The sequence below is a fragment of the Scyliorhinus canicula genome, chromosome 21, assembly GCF_902713615.1.
Source record: "Scyliorhinus canicula chromosome 21, sScyCan1.1, whole genome shotgun sequence".
NCBI classification, from domain to species: domain Eukaryota; kingdom Metazoa; phylum Chordata; class Chondrichthyes; order Carcharhiniformes; family Scyliorhinidae; genus Scyliorhinus; species Scyliorhinus canicula.
The window spans coordinates 67050409-67071523 of NC_052166.1; the positions used below are offsets into that span (position 1 = coordinate 67050409).

Consider the following 21115-nt stretch of genomic DNA (forward strand, 5'->3'; position numbering starts at 1 on the left):
GATTAGCTGATGACCTGCCAATCAATCCCTCAGTGGCCAATGGGTGACCTTGTACCCGCCCCCGTGACGTCTGGCGGCCCGGGCCCCCTTCTCAACCGAACCTGCTGAGACGTCAGTCCCCGCCCCCGGGGCGCTGTGATTGGGCTGGTGACGTCATGGCAAGGCGCCCCCGGCCGCCCTATTGGCCAACCGGGCTGTCTGTCAGGGCGAGGCTTCCGGCCAGCAGGTTCGGTTACAGTGTGCTGGGGAGTAGTTGTCCTCTGAGGTGATGAAGAGCAAAGAGCGATTGCTGGCCGGGCCGGTGAGTGAGAATGAGGGAGAGAATGAGAGAGGGAGTGAGAATGAGGGAGGGAGTGACGGAGGGAAGAAAAGAGGCAGGGGAGGAGGGATGGATGGAAGGAAGGAGGGAGGGAGGGAGGGAATGAGGGAGGGAGGGAGGGAGGGAATGAGGGAGGGAGGGAGGGAGGGAATGAGGGAGGGAGGGAGGGAGGGAATGAGGGAGGGAGGGAATGAGGGAGGGAGGGAGGGAATGAGGGAGGGAATGAGGGAGGGAGGGAATGAGGGAGGGAGGGAGGGAATGAGGGAGGGAGGGAGGGAGGGAATGAGGAGGGAGGGAATGAGGACTGAGGGAGGGAGGGAATGAGGGAATGAGAGGGGGAAGGGAATGAGGGAATGAGGGAGGGAATGGAGGGTGAGGGAGGGAATGAGGGAGGAGGGAGGGAGGAGGGGGAATGGGAGGGAGGGAATGAGGGAGGGAGGGAGGGAATGGAGGGCGGGAATTGCGTGGAGGGAGTGGAGGGAGGGACGGGAGGGAATGAGGGAGGGAGGGAATGAGGGAGGGAGGGAGGGAGGGAGGGAATGAGGGAATGAGGGAGGGAGGGAGGGAATGAGGGAGGGAGGGAGGGAGGGAGGGAATGAGGGAGGGAATGAGGGAGGGAGGGAGGGAGGGAGGGAATGAGGGAGGGAGGGAATGAGGGAGGGAGGGAATGAGGGAGGGAGTGAGGGAGGGAGGGAATGAGGGAGGGAGGGAGGGAATGAGGGAGGGAGGGAGGGAATGAGGGAGGGAATGAGGGAGGGAGGGAGGGAGGGAGGGAGGGAATGAGGGAATGAGGGAGGGAGGGAGGGAATGAGGGAGGGAGGGAGGAGGAATGAGGGAGGGAATGAGGGAGGGAGGGAATGAGGGAGGGAATGAGGGGGGAGGGAGGGAGGGAATGAGGGAGGGAGGGAATGAGGGAGGGAGGGAATGAGGGAGGGAGTGAGGGAGGGAGGGAATGAGGGAGGGAGGGAGGGAATGAGGGAGGGAATGAGGGAATGAGGGAGGGAATGAGGGAGGGAGGGAGGGAATGAGGGAGGGAGGGAGGGAATGAGGGAGGGAGGGAGGGAGGGAATGAGGGAGGGAGGGAGGGAGGGAGGGAGGGAATGAGGGAGGGAGGGAGGGAATGAGGGAGGGGAGGGAGGGAATGAGGGAGGGAGGGAGGGAGGGAGGGAATGAGGGAGGGAGGGAGGGAGGGAGGGAATGAGGGAGGGAGGGAGGGAGGGAGGGAATGAGGGAGGGAGGGAGGGAATGAGGGAGGGAATGAGGGAGGGAGGGAGGGAAGGAGGGAGGGAGGGAGGGAAGGAGGGAGGGAAGGAGGGAGGGAAGGAGGGAGGGAAGGAGGGAGGGAGGGAGGGAATGAGGGAGGGAATGAGGGAGGGAGGGAGGGAAGGAGGGAGGGAGGGAGGGAAGGAGGGAGGGAAGGAGGGAGGGAAGGAGGGAGGGAAGGAGGGAGGGAGGGAGGGAATGAGGGAGGGAGGGAAGGAGGGAGGGAGGGAAGGAGGGAATGAGGGAAGGAGGGAATGAGGGAGGGAGGGAATGAGGGAGGGAGGGAATGAGGGAGGGAGGGAATGAGGGAGGGAGGGAGGGAGGGAGGGAATGAGGGAGGGAGGGAGGGAATGAGGGAGGGAATGAGGGAGGGTGGGAGGGAGGGAATGAGGGAGGGAGGGAATGAGGGAATGAGGGAGGGAGGGAGGGAGGGAAGGAATGAGGGAGGGAGGGAGGGAAGGAGGGAGGGAGGGAGGGAAGGAGGGAGGGAGGGAGGGAAGGAATGAGGGAGGGAGGGAGGGAATGAGGGAGGGAGGGAGGGAGGGAGGGAGGGAAGGAGGGAGGGAAGGAGGGAGGGAGGGAAGGAGGGAGGAAGGAGGGAGGGAATGAGGGAGGGAGGGAATGAGGGAAGGAGGGAGGGAATGAGGGAGGGAGGGAATGAGGGAGGGAATGAGGGAGGGAATGAGGGAGGGAGGGAGGGAGGGAGGGAGGGAGGGAATGAGGGAGGGAGGGAGGGAGGGAATGAGGGAGGGAGGGAGGGAGGGAATGAGGGAGGGAATGAGGGAGGGAGGGAATGAGGGAGGGAGGGAGGGAGGGAATGAGGGAGGGAGGGAGGGAATGAGGGAGGGAGGGAGGGAATGAGGGAGGGAGGGAATGAGGGAGGGAGGGAGGGAGGGAATGAGGGAGGGAATGAGGGAGGGAGGAAATGAGGGAGGGAGGGAGGGAGGGAGGGAATGAGGGAGGGAGGGAGGGAGGGAGGGAATGAGGGAGGGAGGGAGGGAATGAGGGAGGGAGGGAGGGAATGAGGGAGGGAGGGAGGGAGGGAATGAGGGAGGGAGGGAATGAGGGAGGGAGTGAGGGAGGGAATGAGGGTGAGGGAGGGAATGAGGGAGGGAATGAGGGAGGGACGGAGGGAGGAGGGAATGAGGGAGGGAGGGAATGAGGGAGGGAGGGATTGAGGGAGGGAATGAGGGAGGGAGGGAGGGAATGAGGGAGGGAGGGAATGAGGGAGGGAGGTAGGGAATGAGGGAAGAAAAGAGGCAGGGAGGGAATGAGGCAGTGAGGAGGAAGGAGGGATGGAAGGAGGGATGGAGGGAGGGAATGAGGGAGTGTGGGAGGGGAGTGAGTGAGGGGAGGGAGTGAGAGTGTGTGAGGGGAGGGAGTGAGAAGGGAATGAGGCACTGAGTGAGGGAGGGAATGAGGGAGGGAGGGAGTAAGTGAAGGGCAGCAGATATTGTTCACAGATTGATGATAAAATAAACCTGTTTTATTTTGGTGGAAAAGTTAATCCATGTGAGGGATGATTTATTTTTGGTCCCCTCCCTGGATGGTCACAAGAAAGAGGGGGGGGGGGAGAGAAGGAGGAACTTAATAATCTAAATATAAAAAATAAACAGGTCACCATTTGTAATCAGAATTGAATCTTACTGGAGGCTGTGTGGGAACTTGGTGTGAGACCCAAATCCTATTTGGTAGGGGGCAGAGAAGGGCAGGAAGATGGTTGGGGGTGGGGGCTGGGCAGGGAGATGGTGGGCTAGGTAGGGAGATGATGGAGTGGGCAGGGAGATGGTAGGGGGAGTGGGCAGGGAGATGGTGGAGGGGGGGTGGGCAGGGAGATGGTGGGGGGGTGGGCAGGGATATGGTGGGGGGGGGGGTGGGCAGGGATATGGTGGGGGGGTGGGCAGGGAGATGGTGGGGGGGTGGGCAGGGAGATGGTAGGGGGAGTGGGCAGGGAGATGGTAGGGGGAGTGGGCAGGGAGATGGTAGGGGGTGGGCAGGGAGATGGTGGGGGGGGTGGGCAGGGAGATGGTGGGCGGGGGATGGTAGGAGGGGTGGGCAGGGGGATGGTAGGAGGAGTGGGCAGGGAGATGGTAGGGGGAGTGGGCAGGGAGATGGTCTAGGGGAGTGGTCAGGGAGTGGGCAGGGAGATGGTACATGGGGGAGTGGGCAGGGAGATGGTGGGGGGGATGGTAGGAGGAGTGGGCAGGGAGATGGTGGGGGAGTGGGCAGGGAGATGGTACATGGGGGAGTGGGCAGGGAGATGGTAGGGGGAGTGGGCAGGGAGATGGTACATGGGGAGTGGGCAGGGAGATGGTAGGGGGAGTGGGCAGGGAGATGGTACACGGGGGAGTGGGCAGGGAGATGGTACAGGGGGGGTGGGCAGGGTGACGGCAGGGAGGGGAGAGCAGGAAGATGGCGGGGTGGGTAGGATGGCAGGTGGGTGGGCCGGAGGTTGGTGTGGGACAGGAAGGTGGGCAGGAAGATGGTGGATGTCCTCACCTGCTGCCGATTGGTTGGTTGCCCCTTGAGAGACTTTGCGTGGTGGCTGACCAATCAGTGTGGTGTTTGTTGAGTGGCATGCTTTAATTGTCCCACCCCCACCCACCCCAACCCCGATCGCCCAGCAGCAATCTGGCTGAGATTAGCCACTCAAAAATTCCCGGCTGAATGTGTTTTATCGGTGAAAATAATAAACTTGGTACCGCTGAATGGCTGGGGCGAGTGTTATAGGTGTGATTTAGGCGGAGGCTAGATAAACACAGGAGGAAGAAAGAATTAGAAGGATGTACTGATCAGGGTGTGATAAAAGGAGTGGGAGGAGTCTTGTGTGGAGCATAAACACCAACGTTGACTTGGGCTGAATGGCCGGTTTCATCCCCCAAGCTATTTTGGGATCTGTGTCCCTGTCTGCAGTATCACTTGGATATCCTGCTACTTTGTCTGCTGGTGGACGAGGGATATCAGTGCCAGGAAATGAAACACTTTCTCATTTTGTACACCTAGTGTCAGCATTGATCATCACCAGGTTAGGTGCAGAATCGATCTTGTGAGAAAGAATGTTTAGTTACATACTACATAGTATTCGCAACACAGGAGCATTTTTAGTGCCTTTCAATCCATCAAGATGTTGTCAACTACTTCGCTGCAACTGATTTGTTTTGGGCAGGTATTCCACTGTTATGTTCTAAATGTAGGAATGACCCAGAAACAGCAAAGCAACAACTGTTGGTGTTGATTCAAGGAGAAATGTTGGATCCTGCTATGGGATCTTTTCTACTCACCTGTTTCAGACCATGGTTCGGCAATGTAGCACTTCCTCTGTACCACGTCAGCTGGGCTTAGACGCTCAAATCCCTGGAGTGAGACTTGAACCCATAACACTCTGGCTCCGAGGTAAGAGTGCTACCACTGAACAAAGGAGGGTGGAATTGAACATCTTTTACTCTGCCTAATCAAACTGGCTGGTGAAGCTGGCGGGTTGCAGGACAGTTCTGGTCTGTTATGTTCATGCTGAATCCTGAACTGATCCCACTGTCTCTTCTCTCCCCCATTCTTGTATTTTTCTCTGCATGAAACATTTGTCTGGATTCTTTCTTCCTTGATCTCTGCCTCACCCACCCGAATGGTAAAATACTCAGCCACTCGCTGCATAAAGAAATCTTCCTAACCCTTCTCATTTGTACTGACAATTTCAAAAATGAGCTTTCATCACTGACTTCCCACCCAAATTAAGTTTTCTACTATTGAACATTCTCTTTTAACTTTGCTCTTGTAATCTCTACTCTGATACAAACAAACTTGATGTCTCCATCACTATAATGAGTCGATGTTTTCTGGAAGCAAAGGCCAAAACATCTGCCTCTTTCTCCTCCTGGATTCCCGGATCTTCCGACACCCCAAAAATTGCCACCTCTGGACCCAGCGCCACTCTTGTATTTAAAACCTTGGACATGACGTCCGCAAACCCCTGCCAAAATCCCCGATGCTTTGGACATGTCCAAAACATGTAGATGTGGTTCGCCGGTCCTCCTGCGCATTTTGTGCACCTGTCCTCCACCCAAAAGAATCCGCTCATCCCAATCATTGTCATGTGAGCCTGGTGCACAACCTTAAATTGTATCAGGCTGAGCCTGGCACATGTTGCAGACGCGTTGACTCTACTCAAAGTGTCTGCCCATAAACCATCCTTGATCTCACCTCTCAGCTCCTCCTCCCACTTACACTTCAGCTTCTCGGCCTGTGTCTCCTCCGACCCCATAAGCTCCTTATAGATGTTTGAGACGCTCCCCTCCCCTACCCACCCTCTGGAAACTACCCTGTCCTGAACCCCCCCCAACAAGCAGTAAACGGTAACAAATACAAAGTCAATACGCTTAAAAACAAGGATTCCATCCTCCTACCACCCCAACCAACGGCCTACCTGTCAATATCTGCATCAAATAAATCAAACCCTCCCACAGTGGGGGGGACCCCCCCCCCCCCCCCCCCCCCCCCCCCCCCCCCCCCCATTACAAATTACTTGAGGGGGCAATTTAATTGGTTATTTAGAGGTTGCTGGTTCCTGATTGGTGATGGGTCTTACAACAATAGTTGGATGTTTTGAGCTAATCCGCTGGGTTAACTAAACAGACAATGTTTAAAATGTGATGTCTGATTAACGATGTCGTCAACGTGTTTAGCCACAGCATCGTAAGCCTTGTTAGCAAGTGTAGTATGTGGCCCAAACTCGGTGCTTTGTCTGAACATGAAGCTGTTTCTATGCACAATGTTTCGCCCTGCTGCCTGACCGCCAGAGATCCGGGTTCAATTCCGGCCTCGGGTAAATCTCTGTGTGGTGTTTGCACGTTCTTCCGTGTCTGTGTGGGTTTCCTCCGGGTGCTCCGGTTTCCTCCCACAGTCGAAAGATGTGCAGGTTAGGCGGATTGACTGTGCTAATATTGCCCCTTGGTGTACAAAGATGTGTAGGTTAGGTGCAGTTATCGGGATAGAGAGGGTGAGTGGGCCTAGGTAGGGTGCTCATTCTGAGGGTCAGTGCAGACTTGATGGGCCGAATGGCCTCCTTCTGCAATGTCGGGATTCTATGATTCTACTGCCAGCATTGTAATCCCAGATGAGTCAACAAGTGTCCTGTAATTACTGACAGTACCTGAGATAATGGTAGCTACCAGCCACAGAAACTAAAAAGGAAAGTTTGCCTTCCATGACCTCGGGACTTCCCAAGGCATTTACAGCCAATTAAATACGTGTGAAGTGCAGTCACTGTTGCCGTAACAACTTGCATTCATAGTTACCATATTTCCAATGGTGCTTTACAGGAGCAGGACACTGAATTTGACGGAGTCACTTGAAGGGGTATTGAGACACATGACTAGATGCTTGATCCGTGAGGAGTGACTCTGGTGTAAGAGGTGCAGTAATTTAGTGCAGTGAGCACTTTGTTGTGATGAGTATATTGGGTTCCCCTGACATATTTGTCACAGCAAAACTGTAGCGTATCCACAGTCGTCTTGTATTGAACAACATATTTAGTGTGTAAGATATAAAAGGGTCTGCTCCCGGGCCCTCGGGAGGCCATATTCGGGGTGTCGGACCTGCCGGGGTTTGAAACGGGCGCGGAGGCAGATGTTGTAGCCTTCTTATTTTTTGTTTATAACAGTACAGCACAGAACAGGCCCTTCGGCCCTCAATGTTGTGCCGAGCAATGATCACCCTACTCAAGCCCACGTATCCACCCTATACCAGTAACCCAACAACCCCCATTAACATTATTTTTTAGGACACTAAGGGCAATTTAGCCTGGCCAATCCACCTAACCCGCACATCTTTGGACTGTGGGAGGAAACCGGAGCACCCGGAGGAAACCCACGCACACACTGGGAGGACGTGCAGACTCCGCTCAGACAGTGCCCCAGCCGGGAATCGAACCTGGGACCCTGGAGCTGTGAAGCATTGATGCTAACCACCATGCTACCGTGCTGCCCGTTGCCTCGTTGATCGCCCGAAGGCGGATTCTGTTAGGGTGGAGATCAACCTCTCCACCCTGTGCCCTGGCGTGGCGGGGGGACCTGCTGGAATTCTTAAGCTTGAAGAGGTCAAGTTTCGGCAGCACGGTGGCGCAGTGGGTTAGCCCTGCTGCCTCAAGGCGCCGAGGTCCCAGGTTCGATCACGGCTCTAGGTCACTGTCCGTGTGGAGTTTACACATTCTCCCCGTCTTTGCGTGGGTTTCGCCCCCACAACCCAAAAAGATGTGCAGGCTAGGTGGATTGGCCACGCTAAATTGCCCCTTAATTGCAAAAAATGAATTGGGTACTCCAAATGTATAAAAAAAAAGAAAAGGTCAAATTTGAATTGAGGAGAAGGATGGAGGTGTTCTACAATTCATGGGCGTTATTCATTATGGACCTTCGAGAATTGGATCACATCGAACATTAGGGGGTTGGGGGCTGGGAGGGTTGGGGGAGGGGGACTGTATGTGTTAATGGTGATTATGGGTGATTCCTGATTCCTTTTTGTCATTTGTTTATGTTAACATGCGGGCCAATGTCTGGGGTTTGGTTGGAGGATGGGATCATTGTTATTGATATGGGGATTGACATTACATTGTTTACTGATTATTGTTTGTTGCTGGGTGTAAATTTGAGAAAAATGTGAAAAAGGAGAATTAAAAAAAAAGGGATCTGCTTCAGAGTCACTGATCCACCCTGACCAGACCTGCGCTGGAAGATTTCTGATAGCCTAACGCTTCCCAGGGATCGATTGCTGATGTTGGGGAGGGGTTTCAGCAGCCTGGGCCAGGAGAAGGCTTTTGACAGAATGTCGCACACCTCCATGGTGGACGTGCTCTCCATAATGGGCTTTGTGGAGGGAATCCGCAACTGGGTCCAACTGCTATACAGTGCAATTTCAATATACGGATGGGAATCAGTAAACATTCGAATCAAATCTGGAGCCTCGTGTTGCATGAAACCCTCTGCTGTGTCTATCAGGAAGGATTTGGGCATAAGAGGAGTAATAATCCCAGGCAGGGGAGGCGCTTAGGTCAAAATGTCCCTGTACATGGACAATGTCAACACCTTCTGCTCTGATCCACTGTGCAGGCTGATCAAATCTTCGCCCAGTTCGGACTGGTCTTGGGTGCCAAGGTAAATCGTGGCAAGAGCGAGGCCACCATGTTCTTTGGGAACTGGGCTGACCAATCCCTTGCCCCCTTCACCGTCTGGTCAGGCAGCCTGAAGGTGCTGCGGATATGATTTGAAGGGACCAGGGCATGTATTGGAAACTGAGAAGAGTGAGTAGCTAGGTATGTGGGAGTGACGATCCCAAAGTCATCTGCACTTGACGTCATGGAGGCCTGTGAGAAAAGGAGATGGGGGGGGGGGGGGGGGGTCCTGTCGTATGCTTTCCTGAGCAGAATGTTAAAGTCATTTGGCAGAACGCCTGATCACCAGAACTTTCAAACAGGCACCAAGAGACCTTGCTTGGCTGGTGGAGAGAAAGAGCCTTCCTGTGCGCCAGGGAGTCTCACTCCGTCTGCACGATGCCCTTAAGGAGGTCGAGGTGGGGAGGAGACCACTGTCCATCTCCAGTAGGAATGTGCCTTTGCAACGAAGGTCTGGAGAGTTCATCCCAAGCAGCTCCGTGACGCAGGACTCTTGTGCTCTTGGGATTGCTCCCAAGGACGCAGCTCTCGACGAACAGTTGCTGCAGGTCGTTAACTCAGTGAAAAACGCTGTTTGGTTTGCCCAAGGCTTTGTTGGTCTTCCAGGGCAAAGAATTGACCCTGGCCGAGTGTTGCAGACAGGCTTACGTGCTGAGTGACGCACTGAAGCTTGGGGCAGCCAAGAGACGCAATGGCGAAGGTCGGTGTCTAAGACCTTTCAGCCATAGTGAACCGAGGGGAGGGGAATTGTACAGAACCCCCTCAGGCCGTATGACTCACATTGAATGTATACAGTGAATATTACATGTATCAATTGTATTGAAGCCCCTCAGTGCAAGTTGATCGAGATAAACCACTTTAATGCCATTGCTCTTTCTGTAATGAACATTTTGAAATGTCTGTAATGTTCTTTTGATTGTATTGAAGCATCTCAAGAGTGCAACATGGTTATATAGAAAACTTGAATATCATTGCACTCTCTTTGGCCATTTTGAAATGTTTGTAATGTTTTTTCAGATCTAAATATATTTTTGCAAGTTATACAGCAGTGTTGCATCTTAGTACTGTAGTACGCATCTCTGGAAAAAATGGCTCTGTTTAACGGTTGTACACACTTGGGGATCATCTGACTCTCAAGCTTGGATTTTTAGCTATTTATAGCAGTATTTAAATCTCTAGAGTTTCCTCCTGGCTTGTAAAACACTCCCAGCTATTGTTTGTTCATGAAAGCATCAGCAGTAGGTGGTTTGCTTCCATGTAATTCTCTCCCTAAGCAAAAGATTTTACGGTGTGAGGTGCAGCGCATGTTACAAATTCCTGGGTAACTGCCGTCTAATTCCTTTCTGTCAAAATTGAATCTTTTGCTTTTGGGATGTCTGACGGACATTTTGCATATTTAACCCTTTGAAGTTATTTAGTTCTCTGTTCGAGATACTTACCTGTTCTCTTTGGAGGGAGATGAATCTAGGGAACTCGCTACCAGAGGGATCACTTTCTTCTTTCTTCATTCGGCTGAAATCACAACCTAAATCTTTATTTCCTCCTGCAATCAGTGATTTAGCAAGTTATCCTTTAATCTCATTTAGAACTTCAGGTAGGGCAGATGCAGCAGCAACATCAGCAGCTGTTTACAGCACAGAATCAGGCCAGCCTGTTCATGTCTCTGTTGACTTTTGCTACAACAGCAATCCTCCCTGCTCCTTTTTCCCCCCTGTATAGTTTTCCAAATACTTATCCAATTTTCCCTTTAAAGATGACTTGGTAGGGCAGCACGGTGGCCTAGTGGTTAGCACAACCGCCTCACGGCGCTGAGGTCCCAGGTTCGATCCCGGCTCTGGGTCACTGTCAGTGTGGAGTTTGCACATTCTCCCCGTGTCTGCGTGGGTTTCGCCCCCACAACCCAAAAATGTGCTGAGTAGGTGGATTGGCCACGCTAAATTGCCCCTTAATTGGAAAAAATAATTGGATAATCTAAATTTATAAAAAAAAAGATGACTTGGTCTCTCTACCTGCTGCCTGTAACGAAGCATCCCACGCCGTGACAAACCTCTGCGTGAGATGGCAGTAACTTGCATTCGTAAAAAAAAATGTTATGCTGCAAGTGGTGAGAGTTTGCAGTGAATTGCCTGAGGGTGTAGCGGAGGCAGACCCAATCATGATTTTCCGAAAGAGAATTGGACAATTAGCTGTCGAGGACAGATTGGCGGGGCTGGGGGGTGGAGGCAGGGATGTGGGACTAGCTGAGTCGCCCTTGCAGACAGTGGGCATGGACATGAAAAGCAGAATGGTCTCCTTCTGTGATGTAACCATTTCTACGAGTAAACGTTTTTTTTAATGTAGTGAAATGTCTCCCAGTTCTTCGTTGGACTGTAACAGGCTCCAAGCTGGGTTTCTACGAGGGGTAATGTGAAACTGGGTCGAAGAGGAAGGTGGAGGGGTTTTTGGGGTGCCAGAACATTGGCGGTCAGTGGAGCAGCCAGGTCTGGTTGCTGCTGGGGATAATCTGTCTCTGGGGACAGGGAACAAAACTCAACGGGCGGCACAGTGGGACAGCGGTTAGCACGTCTGCCTCACAGCTCCAGGGACCCGGGTTCAATTCTGGCCTCGGGTCACTGTCTGTGTGGAGTCTGCACGTTATCCCCGTCTCTACGTGGGTTTCCTCCCACAGTCCAAAAATGTGCAGGTGAGATGGATTGGCCATGATAAATTGCCCCATAGTGTCCAAAAAGATGATGGGGTTGCGGGGATAGGGTGGAGGTGTGAGCCTAAGTAGGGTGCTCTTTCAAAGGGCCGGTGCAGATTCGATGGGCTTAATGGCCTCCTCCTGTACTGTAAATTCCATGATGCTACAATACGTGCCACTTTGCGAGCTGGATGTAGAGCTGTTATCTGTTACAGGTAGTTGACGTTCTCCTTTACACTGTAATTCAGGCAGCCTCAGAAGACCGGGATTGGTTGATGTTTGCTTCTCATAGCTCAGCATGTCATCTGAGCTGCTGCATTGAATTACAAGGTGACCTCACTGGCTGGCTGTGGTCTGTGAAACTGGGGCTGGTTTGCTTCATTTACATAGCAATTAGATTTTTATCTTCATATTTTAACTTTTTAATTCAATGCTGGCAGCTTATTATTAAAGAAATTGTCAGGGTGATAGGGTTGTCATATTGTGTATACTCCTTGTATTAGTTCAGATTAAGCAGAAACCTCCACCGTTGATGGCAATGCTTTTAGCTGTAGAGGCACTTAGCTTTTGAATGCTGTGCCTAACCATCCTTAAGCCGCCTCTCTAAGTAACCACATCTTATGACATTTCCTCCTTTGGGTTTGCCATCCCTCTTTGTGTTGCAGTATTCCAGTACGATGCCCAGGGGCAACTTTGTCCATGTTAGAGTTCCTAACCCAGGTTCGATTCCCGGCTTGGGTCACTGTCTGTGCGGAGTCTGCACGTTCCCCCCGTGTCTGCGTGGGTTTCCCTCTGGGTGCTCCGGTTTCCTCCCACAAGTCCTGAAAGACGTGCTTGTTAGGTGAATTGGACATTCTGAATTCTCCCTCAGTGTACCCGAACAGGTGCCAGAATGTGGCGACTAGGGGATTTTCACAGTAACTTCATTGCAGTGTTAATGTAAGCCTACTTGTGACAATAAATTATAATATTATTTATTTACAAATTGTGCTAATTTCAACCAGGCGTTACAATGGAAGCATCAATCCAGTCTGATGTTTTAGGGTCAAACAGGGTTTATTGTGAGACACTTCCACATAGCTGCACAAAGAGTTCCCACTCCCAAAGTATTCCACCTATCAGTATTTATAGGATAATCAGTGTCACATGTTTAACTAGCAAGTCACTTGCCATACACAACAATTAATGGTACATTGACAGATTATAGTTATAACATTGTACTTCTTTAGTAACAAAATAATCACTACCAGTTGGCACTTTTACTAGAAATGTCTTCGCCAGCACTTTCCAAATGCCCTGACCTCTACCACAGAAGGACAAGGACAGTAGGAACCGAGGGAAGATCACCCCTTCGAGCTATGCACCATCCTGACTTGAAAATGTATCGCTGTTCCTATCTGACAGCAGTATACCCCATGGATTGCAATAGTTCAAGATGGTGCTCGCCATCACCTTTCCCAGGGAATTTGGGGATTGGTGATGAATGTTAGTGATGCCCACCTCCTGTGAACAAATTTTAAAAAATAAATGTTTATGCTGTGCTCTGGATAGAAATAGCATTTTTTTTCCCCTGAACATTTCCCTGCATCCCCTGCTCATTCCTTTATTGTACATTGCTTTCTCATGATTACAAATGCTAAAGGTTGCAACAATTCTCCCTGATAACTTGTGTTTCTTTTTCTTAACAGCATGTAAGGTCTGTTCTGTACCAAGTCATATCCTGAATCCCCCAACTCTGGGGCTGAGGATGTCTGATGGAATAGTGGGAAGTGAACCTCACTCTACCTTGTCCAAGGTACTTGTCTCTTAATGATTTTCAATTAACACTACGCATTGTTTAAGTAACATTATTCAGCCTAACTTACTGTAATTAACTAGAGCAGTGCCCTCAAATGGCACTGTGACTAAATGTATCAGCTGGTGTGGGACTGAGATCTAACATGATTTCATGGGTTGCACGGTAGCACAGTGGTTAGCACTGTGGCTTCACAGCGCCAGGGTCCCAGGTTTGATTCCCCGCTGGGTCACTGTCTGTGCGGAGTCTGCATGTTCTCCCCGTGTCTGCGTGAGTTTCCCCCGAGTGCTCCGGTTTCCTCCCACAGTCCAAAGACGTGCAGGTTAGGTGGATTGGCCATGTGTTATGGGAGAGGCATTTTCAGAACCCCGAAATGTATCATGGAGTTCAACCAACCTCCCCCTTTAATGTATTGTTGCTTTTGAAGCACACGGCTTGGCCTCCAGGTGTGCTATTACAATTATGGACACATGGGTTTTTAAACACAAAACAATGTTTATTCCATGAACTCAACTTGACCTTTTAAATAAACATTGGATCACTTAACACCCCTTACTTCAAAGATAACCCCTGAAAATAATACAACACTAAATGATCCTTCAGTTGTTCCTTTAAACATCCAAGAGACTTAACACCTTTAAACAGAAACACATCAGGTTAGAGACATTACTATTATGAGTTTAAATCACCCAAATGATTCAGAGATAGTCTTTCATGGCAGAGATCACAGATCCAGCTCACTGCAAACACACACACCCAAGCTCTTTTTCTCAAAACTGAAACCAAAAACAGAAGTGAGCTCAGCTCAGCTCCCCCCACCCTCTGACATCACTTCAGTAATATGAGCTGCTCCATTTCTTAAAGGTACATTGCTTAAACATTCATTTCTTAAAGGTACTTTCACATGACACCTCCCCCCAAGAAAATAGTGTGTCCAAAAAAGGTTAAAGGGGTTATTGGGTTATGGGGATAGGGTGGAAGTGAGGGCTTAAGTGGGTCGGTGCAGACTCAATGGGCCGAATGGCCTCCTTCTGCACTGTATGTTCTATGACGAGAGCCATGGATCCCATACTTAATCTGGGCTGTTACCTGATCTCTGTCGAGAGTATTGGTCTTGAAGTACAGTGGTAATAGAGAAAACGGGAGCTCCATTCCCTACTGTGGCCATTTTTGAATTTGGTTTGGTATCAGTAAAAGTGCTGTCAGACAGTATAAAAATCTAACTGGCTCAGTTATGTCCTTTGGGGGAAGAAAGCCTGCTGACCTGCCTGGTCTGACCTTCTTGTGACTCCGGTCCCACGCCAATTTCTTTTTAAAATTTACAGTACCCAATTCTTTCTTTCCAATTTGATGGGCAATTTAGCATGGCCAATCCACCTTCCTTTCTTCTATTTTGTTGGTGGACCTCAAAAAGAGTGTCCACTCCACTTACCCTGTGCATATTTGGGTTGTGGGGGTGAGACCCATGCCGACACGGGGAGAATGTGCAAACTCCACACAGACAGTGACCCAGAGCCGGGATCGAACCCAGATCCTCGGCGCCATGAGGCAGCAGTGCTAACCATTGCGACGCCGTACCACCCCGGTCCCACACCAAGTTTAGCTTTTAACTGACCTCTTGAGATAATCTACCAAACAAATGTATTAAACCAATTGTATCAATGGGTAAGAAATGCCTGCGATGCCTGCAACTAGCAACGTTCCCCAACTTCTAAGTGAGTACAGGGAAATCTGGGAAGAAGTTGAGAAAATTAATTTGCGCACAGATCAGTACTGCTTGGAATAGAAACAGAAAATGCTGGAAAAACTCAGCAGGTCTGGCAGCATCTGAGCTCTGAAGAAGAGTAGACGTTTACTCTGTTTCCTCTCTCCCAGATGCTGCCAGACTTACTGAGTTTTCCCGACATTTTCAGATTTGATTTCAAGTTTCCAGCATCCACGGTATTTTGCTTTCATATCAATACTGTAAGGGATGCTTTGCATGGAGCTGTGTTAGCTTTTCCTCTTCTCAGCTCCAGGGTACCGAGGGTGGATGTAAGGCCCCTGGGATGAGAGAGAGAGAGTGTGGGTGGGGGTCCCTGGGATAAGGAGGCTGCCCTGTGATAAGAGGCTGAGTAAACTGAGTCGATATTCTCTGGTGTTTAGAAGAATGACAGGTGCTCTCATTGAAACCGACAAGGTTCTGCAAGCGTCTGATAGGGTGGGTGCAGAGAGATTGTCTCCGCTGGTCGGGGAATCTAAAACACAGGGAGTGGGGCAGGGTTGCACAGTCTCTGGATAAGGGAGCAATCGTTTAGGACTGAGATGAGAAGAAATTACTTTATTCAAAGGGTTGTGAATCTTTGGAATTCTCTACCCCAGAGAGTTGTTCATGCTCCATTGTTCACTATATATTACGCTGGGACAGACTGATTTTTGGTCTCCCCTGGAATTGAGGAATACGAAGAGCGGGCAAGCCCAAGATTGACCGTGGTGTACTGAATGCCGGAGTTGGCATGATGGGTTGAATGGTCTACTCCTCCCGTTTCTTATGTTCTTGGGGCTATTAGCTGGAAGATTTGTGTTTTTCTTTGGGATGGTGGCTTGTGTGGCAAGAACCTATTGTTTCATACATTAAAACTGTTCTTTGTAAGCTGTGCATGGGTATAATGTCAAGTACGATCAGGAACATTGTGTAGAAATATTGGCAAAGTGATGAAGGTCAAATAAAGTTGTTACTTGCATCTCCTATGGACGTGTTGGAGCAGTGCCAGTGCACCATCCTGACCAGGTTTGGACTGAATTTTTAAAATATTCATGCCCTCCTTTACTGCCAGCACAGTCAAAATTCTCATCCTTGTTCTCAAATCTATTCTTGATCTCGCTCCTCTCTCCTCATCTTACCCTCTATAGCCTAATAACTCTGAGATCTCTGCATCCCTCCAGCTTTGTGCCCCCCTCCAGCTTTGTGCCCCCCTCCAGCGTTGTGCCCCCCTCCAGCGTTGTGCCCCCCTCCAGCGTTGTGCCCCCCTCCAGCGTTGTGCCCCCCTCCAGCGTTGTGCCCCCCTCCAGCGTTGTGCCCCCCTCCAGCGTTGTGGCCCCCCTCCAGCGTTGTGCCCCCCTCCAGCGTTGTGCCCCCCTCCAGCGTTGTGCCCCCCTCCAGCGTTGTGCCCCCCTCCAGCGTTGTGCCCCCCTCCAGCGTTGTGCCCCCCTCCAGCGTTGTGCCCCCCTCCAGCGTTGTGCCCCCCTCCAGCGTTGTGCCCCCCTCCAGCGTTGTGCCCCCTCCAGCGTGTGCCCCCCTCCAGCGTTGTGCCCCCCTCCAGCGTTGTGCCCCCCTCCAGCGTTGTGCCCCCCTCCAGCGTTGTGCCCCCCTCCAGCGTTGTGCCCCCCCTCCAGCGTTGTGCCCCCCCTCCAGCGTTGTGCCCCCCCTCCACACCCCTGTCTCCCTTTGCTCCACCATTGGTGGCCATGCCTTCAGCTGATTCGACCCTAAGCTCTGGAATTCCATTTGTAAATATTGCCCTTGGGTTCTGTCTTTGACCAAGCTTTTGATCACCTGCCCTAATATCGCATTTTATAGCTTAGCATCAATTTGTGTTTTATAGCACCTGTAGAGAGCCTTGGGGTGGGGTTTGATCCTGGTCCCGGGTCCCTGCTTGTGTGAAGTTTGCACATTCTTCCCATGACTGCGTGTGTCTCACCCCCACAACCTAAAGATGTGCAGGGTAGGTAAATTGGCCATGTTAAATTGCCCCTTAATTGGTTAAAAAAAAAAGAATTGGGTACTCTGAAGTGATATTTTTAAAATAAAAGAGAGCCTTGGGATGCTTTACTAAGTTAAAGGTGCTATATAAGTAACATTGATTACTGTATACCACTTGGGTCAAGATTCATGTTGATGAGAGGGCAGCACGGTGGCACAGTGGTTAGCATTGCTGCATCACTGCACTGAGGTCCCAGGTTCGATCCCGGCTCTGGGTCACTGTCCGTGTGGAGTTTGCATGCTCTCGTCGTGTTTGCGTGGGTTTCGCCCCCACAACCCAAAGATATGCAGGGTCGGTGGATTGGCCACGCTAAATTGCCGTGGGGTAGCAGGGCTAAACTACTGTGCCACCGTGCTGCCCTAGAAACCACTCATTCTCGCCCGAGTCATAAGCACCCTGCGCACCACCTTAAACTGTATCAGGCTCATCCTTGCACATAAAAGAAAGATCAATGTTGATGTGTAGTGAACATATAACAGCTTGACTAGGTGCCAGGTTTAAATCTGAAAATACTTTGGGAGGCTGCGATGGTAACTTGGAGAAATATTTTTCTCTGACTCTGTTCGCTTTGAGGAGGGCGCACTGGACTGTAGTATGCTCTGCATTGTTCCTGTTTGGGCCGTACTCCTGTTAAAGTATGACTATTTTGTGTTGGCTGCTGCTTTATTTTCTGGAGAAGTTAGATGGGTGTTGCAATCCCAGTTGGTCTTGTATCTGGGTGGGAAGATCCCAGAATGGAACCCTGGCTCAAAAGGCCATAACATTTATTTTAAAAAAATAAAATGTTGCGGAACAGAGTCAAAGGATTGCTAATTAGTTTTAATAACAAGAAGAAAAAACATTGATTAAACATGAAACAATTGGATTATGATACAATATTTCTTTACATCCCCCATTTCTTTACAATTGCACACTGATTTTAAGATTAACATTGATTATAAAGTACATTTTAAGCTACAATTGTCTCATTAACAACCAAGTCCCTCTTAAGCACACAAGGGAATTGTGGTAAGACACATCCTCTCTGAGCCCAAATGAATGTCTGTATTTCTCACAACACCAGGTTAAAGTCCAACAGGTTTGTTTCAAACACGAGCTTTCGGAGCTCCGAAAGCTCGTGTTTGAAACAAACCTGTTGGACTTTAACCTGGTGTTGTCAGACTTCTTACTGTGCCCACCCCAGTCCAACGCCGGCATCTCCACATCATGTGTATTTCTCCTCACAGTCCCCCCAGATGATTCTTATACCGTGAGCCACCCTGCCTCACTGAACTCCGGCTTCCACGCAAGTGATTTCAAATTATGCTTTCAAAAGTTGCTTTCAAAATTTCTTTGAAATGATGCTTTCCCACTGCTACTTCCATGAAGGTTTCACTTTCAGGTTTTAAACCTCTCCCTTCAGGTTTCCTTTGTCTTTTAAAAAAAAAAAAAAATTTTTTTTTAGAGTATCCAATTCATTTTGCCAATTAAGTGGCCAATCCACCTACCCTGCACATCTTCCGGGTTGTGGGGGCGAAACCCACGCAGACACGGGGAGAATGTGCAAACTCCACACGGACAGTGACCCAGAGCCGGGATCGAACCTGGGACCTCGGCGCCGTAGGGCAACAGGGCTAACCCACTGCGCCACCGTGCTGCCCTCGGTTTCCTTTGTCTTAAAGACTTTTACACAAACTCCCAAGGTCTAGCCACCGAATTTCACAATTATTCCAAATAATATCTTCCAAATTGTAGTAATTTCTCACAAACCTTTCTGGCCTCTCATGATCCAATGCCGTTTCAACTTGTTGCGACTTTACTGAACAGTAATCTGTTCTGGGATTTCCAGTTTCCTCTGTTCCATTAACTGGAGACTTCTTGGAAACTTCTCTTCGTTTTCCTTAACTATTTGGACTTTAGGTTTCTGGCATCTGTTTTCTTAACTATTACTCTATAGTATAGTTTTTCTTCTAGGAAGGCTGAGAGATGTTCCCTCTTTAGCCTTCTAAAACAAACTGCTACTAGCAGTGCGGTGAGAGCTGCCTTCTCTTTCACTACCTATCTCCAACTGCAATCAAATTAGCTAAACTAAAACTTAAAAGCTTATCTACCTACAAGGCCCCAGTTGCTAAGCAACCACTGTTGGTTCATTTAGTTCATGCCGTAGCCCCCTCTAAGCACAATAGAATCACAGTTGGAATTGAAAACAACCCCCATACGTACAAACACCTTTGTCCAGCAGGAATCTAACTATAGGTTTTACCCTTCCAGGCACAGAAATATTAAATTAAATCTATATCTTATTTCTTTTTTTAATTTTTAATTTAAAATTTTTGTTTTTATGTATTCAAGGGCAACTTAGCATGACCAATCCACCCATCTTTTTGGGTTGTGGGGGTGAGACCTACGCAGGCACGGGGAGAATGTGCAAACTCCACACGGACAGTGAGCCGGGGCCGGGATCGAACCCGGGTCCCTGGTACCATGAGGCAGCAGTGCTAACCAGTGCCGCTGTGCTGCCCTTATTTTATTTCTAATGTTTATCAATACAAGTATGAATCCCTTAAAACTACTTTTATTTTCCTAACATAAGGAATTAGCGCTCTCCTGGTTTGCCTTGGCTTTTCCCATCTGTATTCAATTTTTATTGAATTTTGAAATCGCCTCGCCCGAATATCATTTAAACCTGGCTCGCTGATTGTTTTAAACATCCTACATGGAATTTGTTTGGGGGTTCCTCATTTTCCGAGAGTAACATGGAGTGGGAGTATGCACTCCAATGAAAAGAGGAGATTTGAGATTTGACTCCCCTGAAAGTGTAAGTATGGGTTGCTAGATCCATTTAGAACGGTCAACATTGGCTCAAGGAGAGGCATTCATAAATATGAACAAAGCAGTGGGTTAGTTTGTTAGGCTATATGCCAATTTTTAAATATACAAATAATCTCCCATCGAGTTCAATCTGTCTTGGCATATTTATGTCTTGAGCAGAGAAATAAAACTCGCTTTTGCTGTGGGTTAAGACAAAACCTTCACTTTTTTCAGTCTCAACAAATTGAGAAGGAGAGCTTAAAATCTTTATCGGGGCCTAGTCACTTGAATCCTTCCTTGCAACCTTTGATTTGTTATGGCTGTGGGGTGTGGTAGGAGTTTCTCCATTTCCTATCTAACCTGTTGATTTTGTCTTGATTGCGATGCAGGCTACCCTCGAATCTGGGAGACCATTAACCTTATTAAGCATTTCTTGCTCGCAAAAGAAGTCTCTTGCTAAGTGTCATTCTTTTTTTTTGGTGAATTTAGATTATCTCCACTTAGGGGGCAATTTAGCGTGGCCAGCCCACCCACCCTGCGCATCTTTGGGTTGTGGGGGTGAGACGCACACAGACACGGGGAGAATGTGCAAACTCCACACTTGACAGTGACCCAGAGCCGGGATTGAACCCGGGTCCTCGGCACCGTGAGGCAGCAGGGCTAACCACTGCGCCACCATGCCGCCCCGTTAAGTGTCATTCTTGTTCTGAAGCATTCTGGAAATTAACAACTTTGACCATTTTATTATCTCTTTAAAAAAGTACAAGCTATCGCATTTATAATTAAAACCAAACCTTGATTGCATGTAATGAAACCAAATCCTAATCCCACATCTTCATGTATATACGAACAGATTATTTTATAATAGTTACAGTATTATGCATAATCCCTGTAGGAGGGATAATAAAGCCACGCAGAGTGTATAAAATAGGTTCATTAATATGATGCCCAGATTGGGATACTGAAGAGTGATGCAACACAGTAATATAGTCATATCTGCAATGGAGGAAGGTACTAGTTTGCGGATCAGCAAGGATGGCTTTGTATGTTCTAACAAAACCAACACGTTTGCAATGAGTAGAGTGCCTCCTCTGTGCTGTTAGTGACTATGGGTCCTAGTGGATAAGTGGGGAATTGCAGGCATGGGCGGACACTGTTGGGATTATTTCATTGTTGTTTCAGTTTCTTTTTGAAGATGTTTTTCTCCCTTCTTTCCTGTTGGTCTCAATGCCTACCTACTCTTGCTGGGAGGATTAGAAAGCTGCTCTGTGGTTTCTGCTGATGCCTCTCTTGAGGAATGGGAAAGGGGAAAATAACTGCTCGGAGGTATAACACTGCAGTCCTGAGTGAGTTATCATCTCTT

General features: G+C 49.6%; 1 protein-coding gene across 6 annotated transcripts in view; it reads left to right on the forward strand.

The window, feature by feature from the left end:
- The first annotated feature begins 204 nt into the window (after positions 1–204).
- Positions 205–21115, forward strand: part of miga2 (mitoguardin 2) — a 60992-nt gene continuing 40081 nt past the window's right edge. For 2 of the 6 annotated variants that reach the window (XR_005458474.1, XM_038781642.1), the window contains exons 1-3: positions 256–301; positions 13113–13219; positions 21010–21098. Coding sequence is in view for 1 of the 6 variants with exons in the window: in XM_038781646.1 (XP_038637574.1) it covers positions 13172–13219 (48 nt within the window). In the remaining 5 variants the exon portion in view is untranslated. Of the gene's footprint in view, positions 302–13112; positions 13220–20981; positions 21099–21115 lie in introns of those variants that run through there. The other 4 variants (XM_038781644.1, XM_038781646.1, XM_038781645.1 and 1 more) reach the window with 4 other exon arrangements.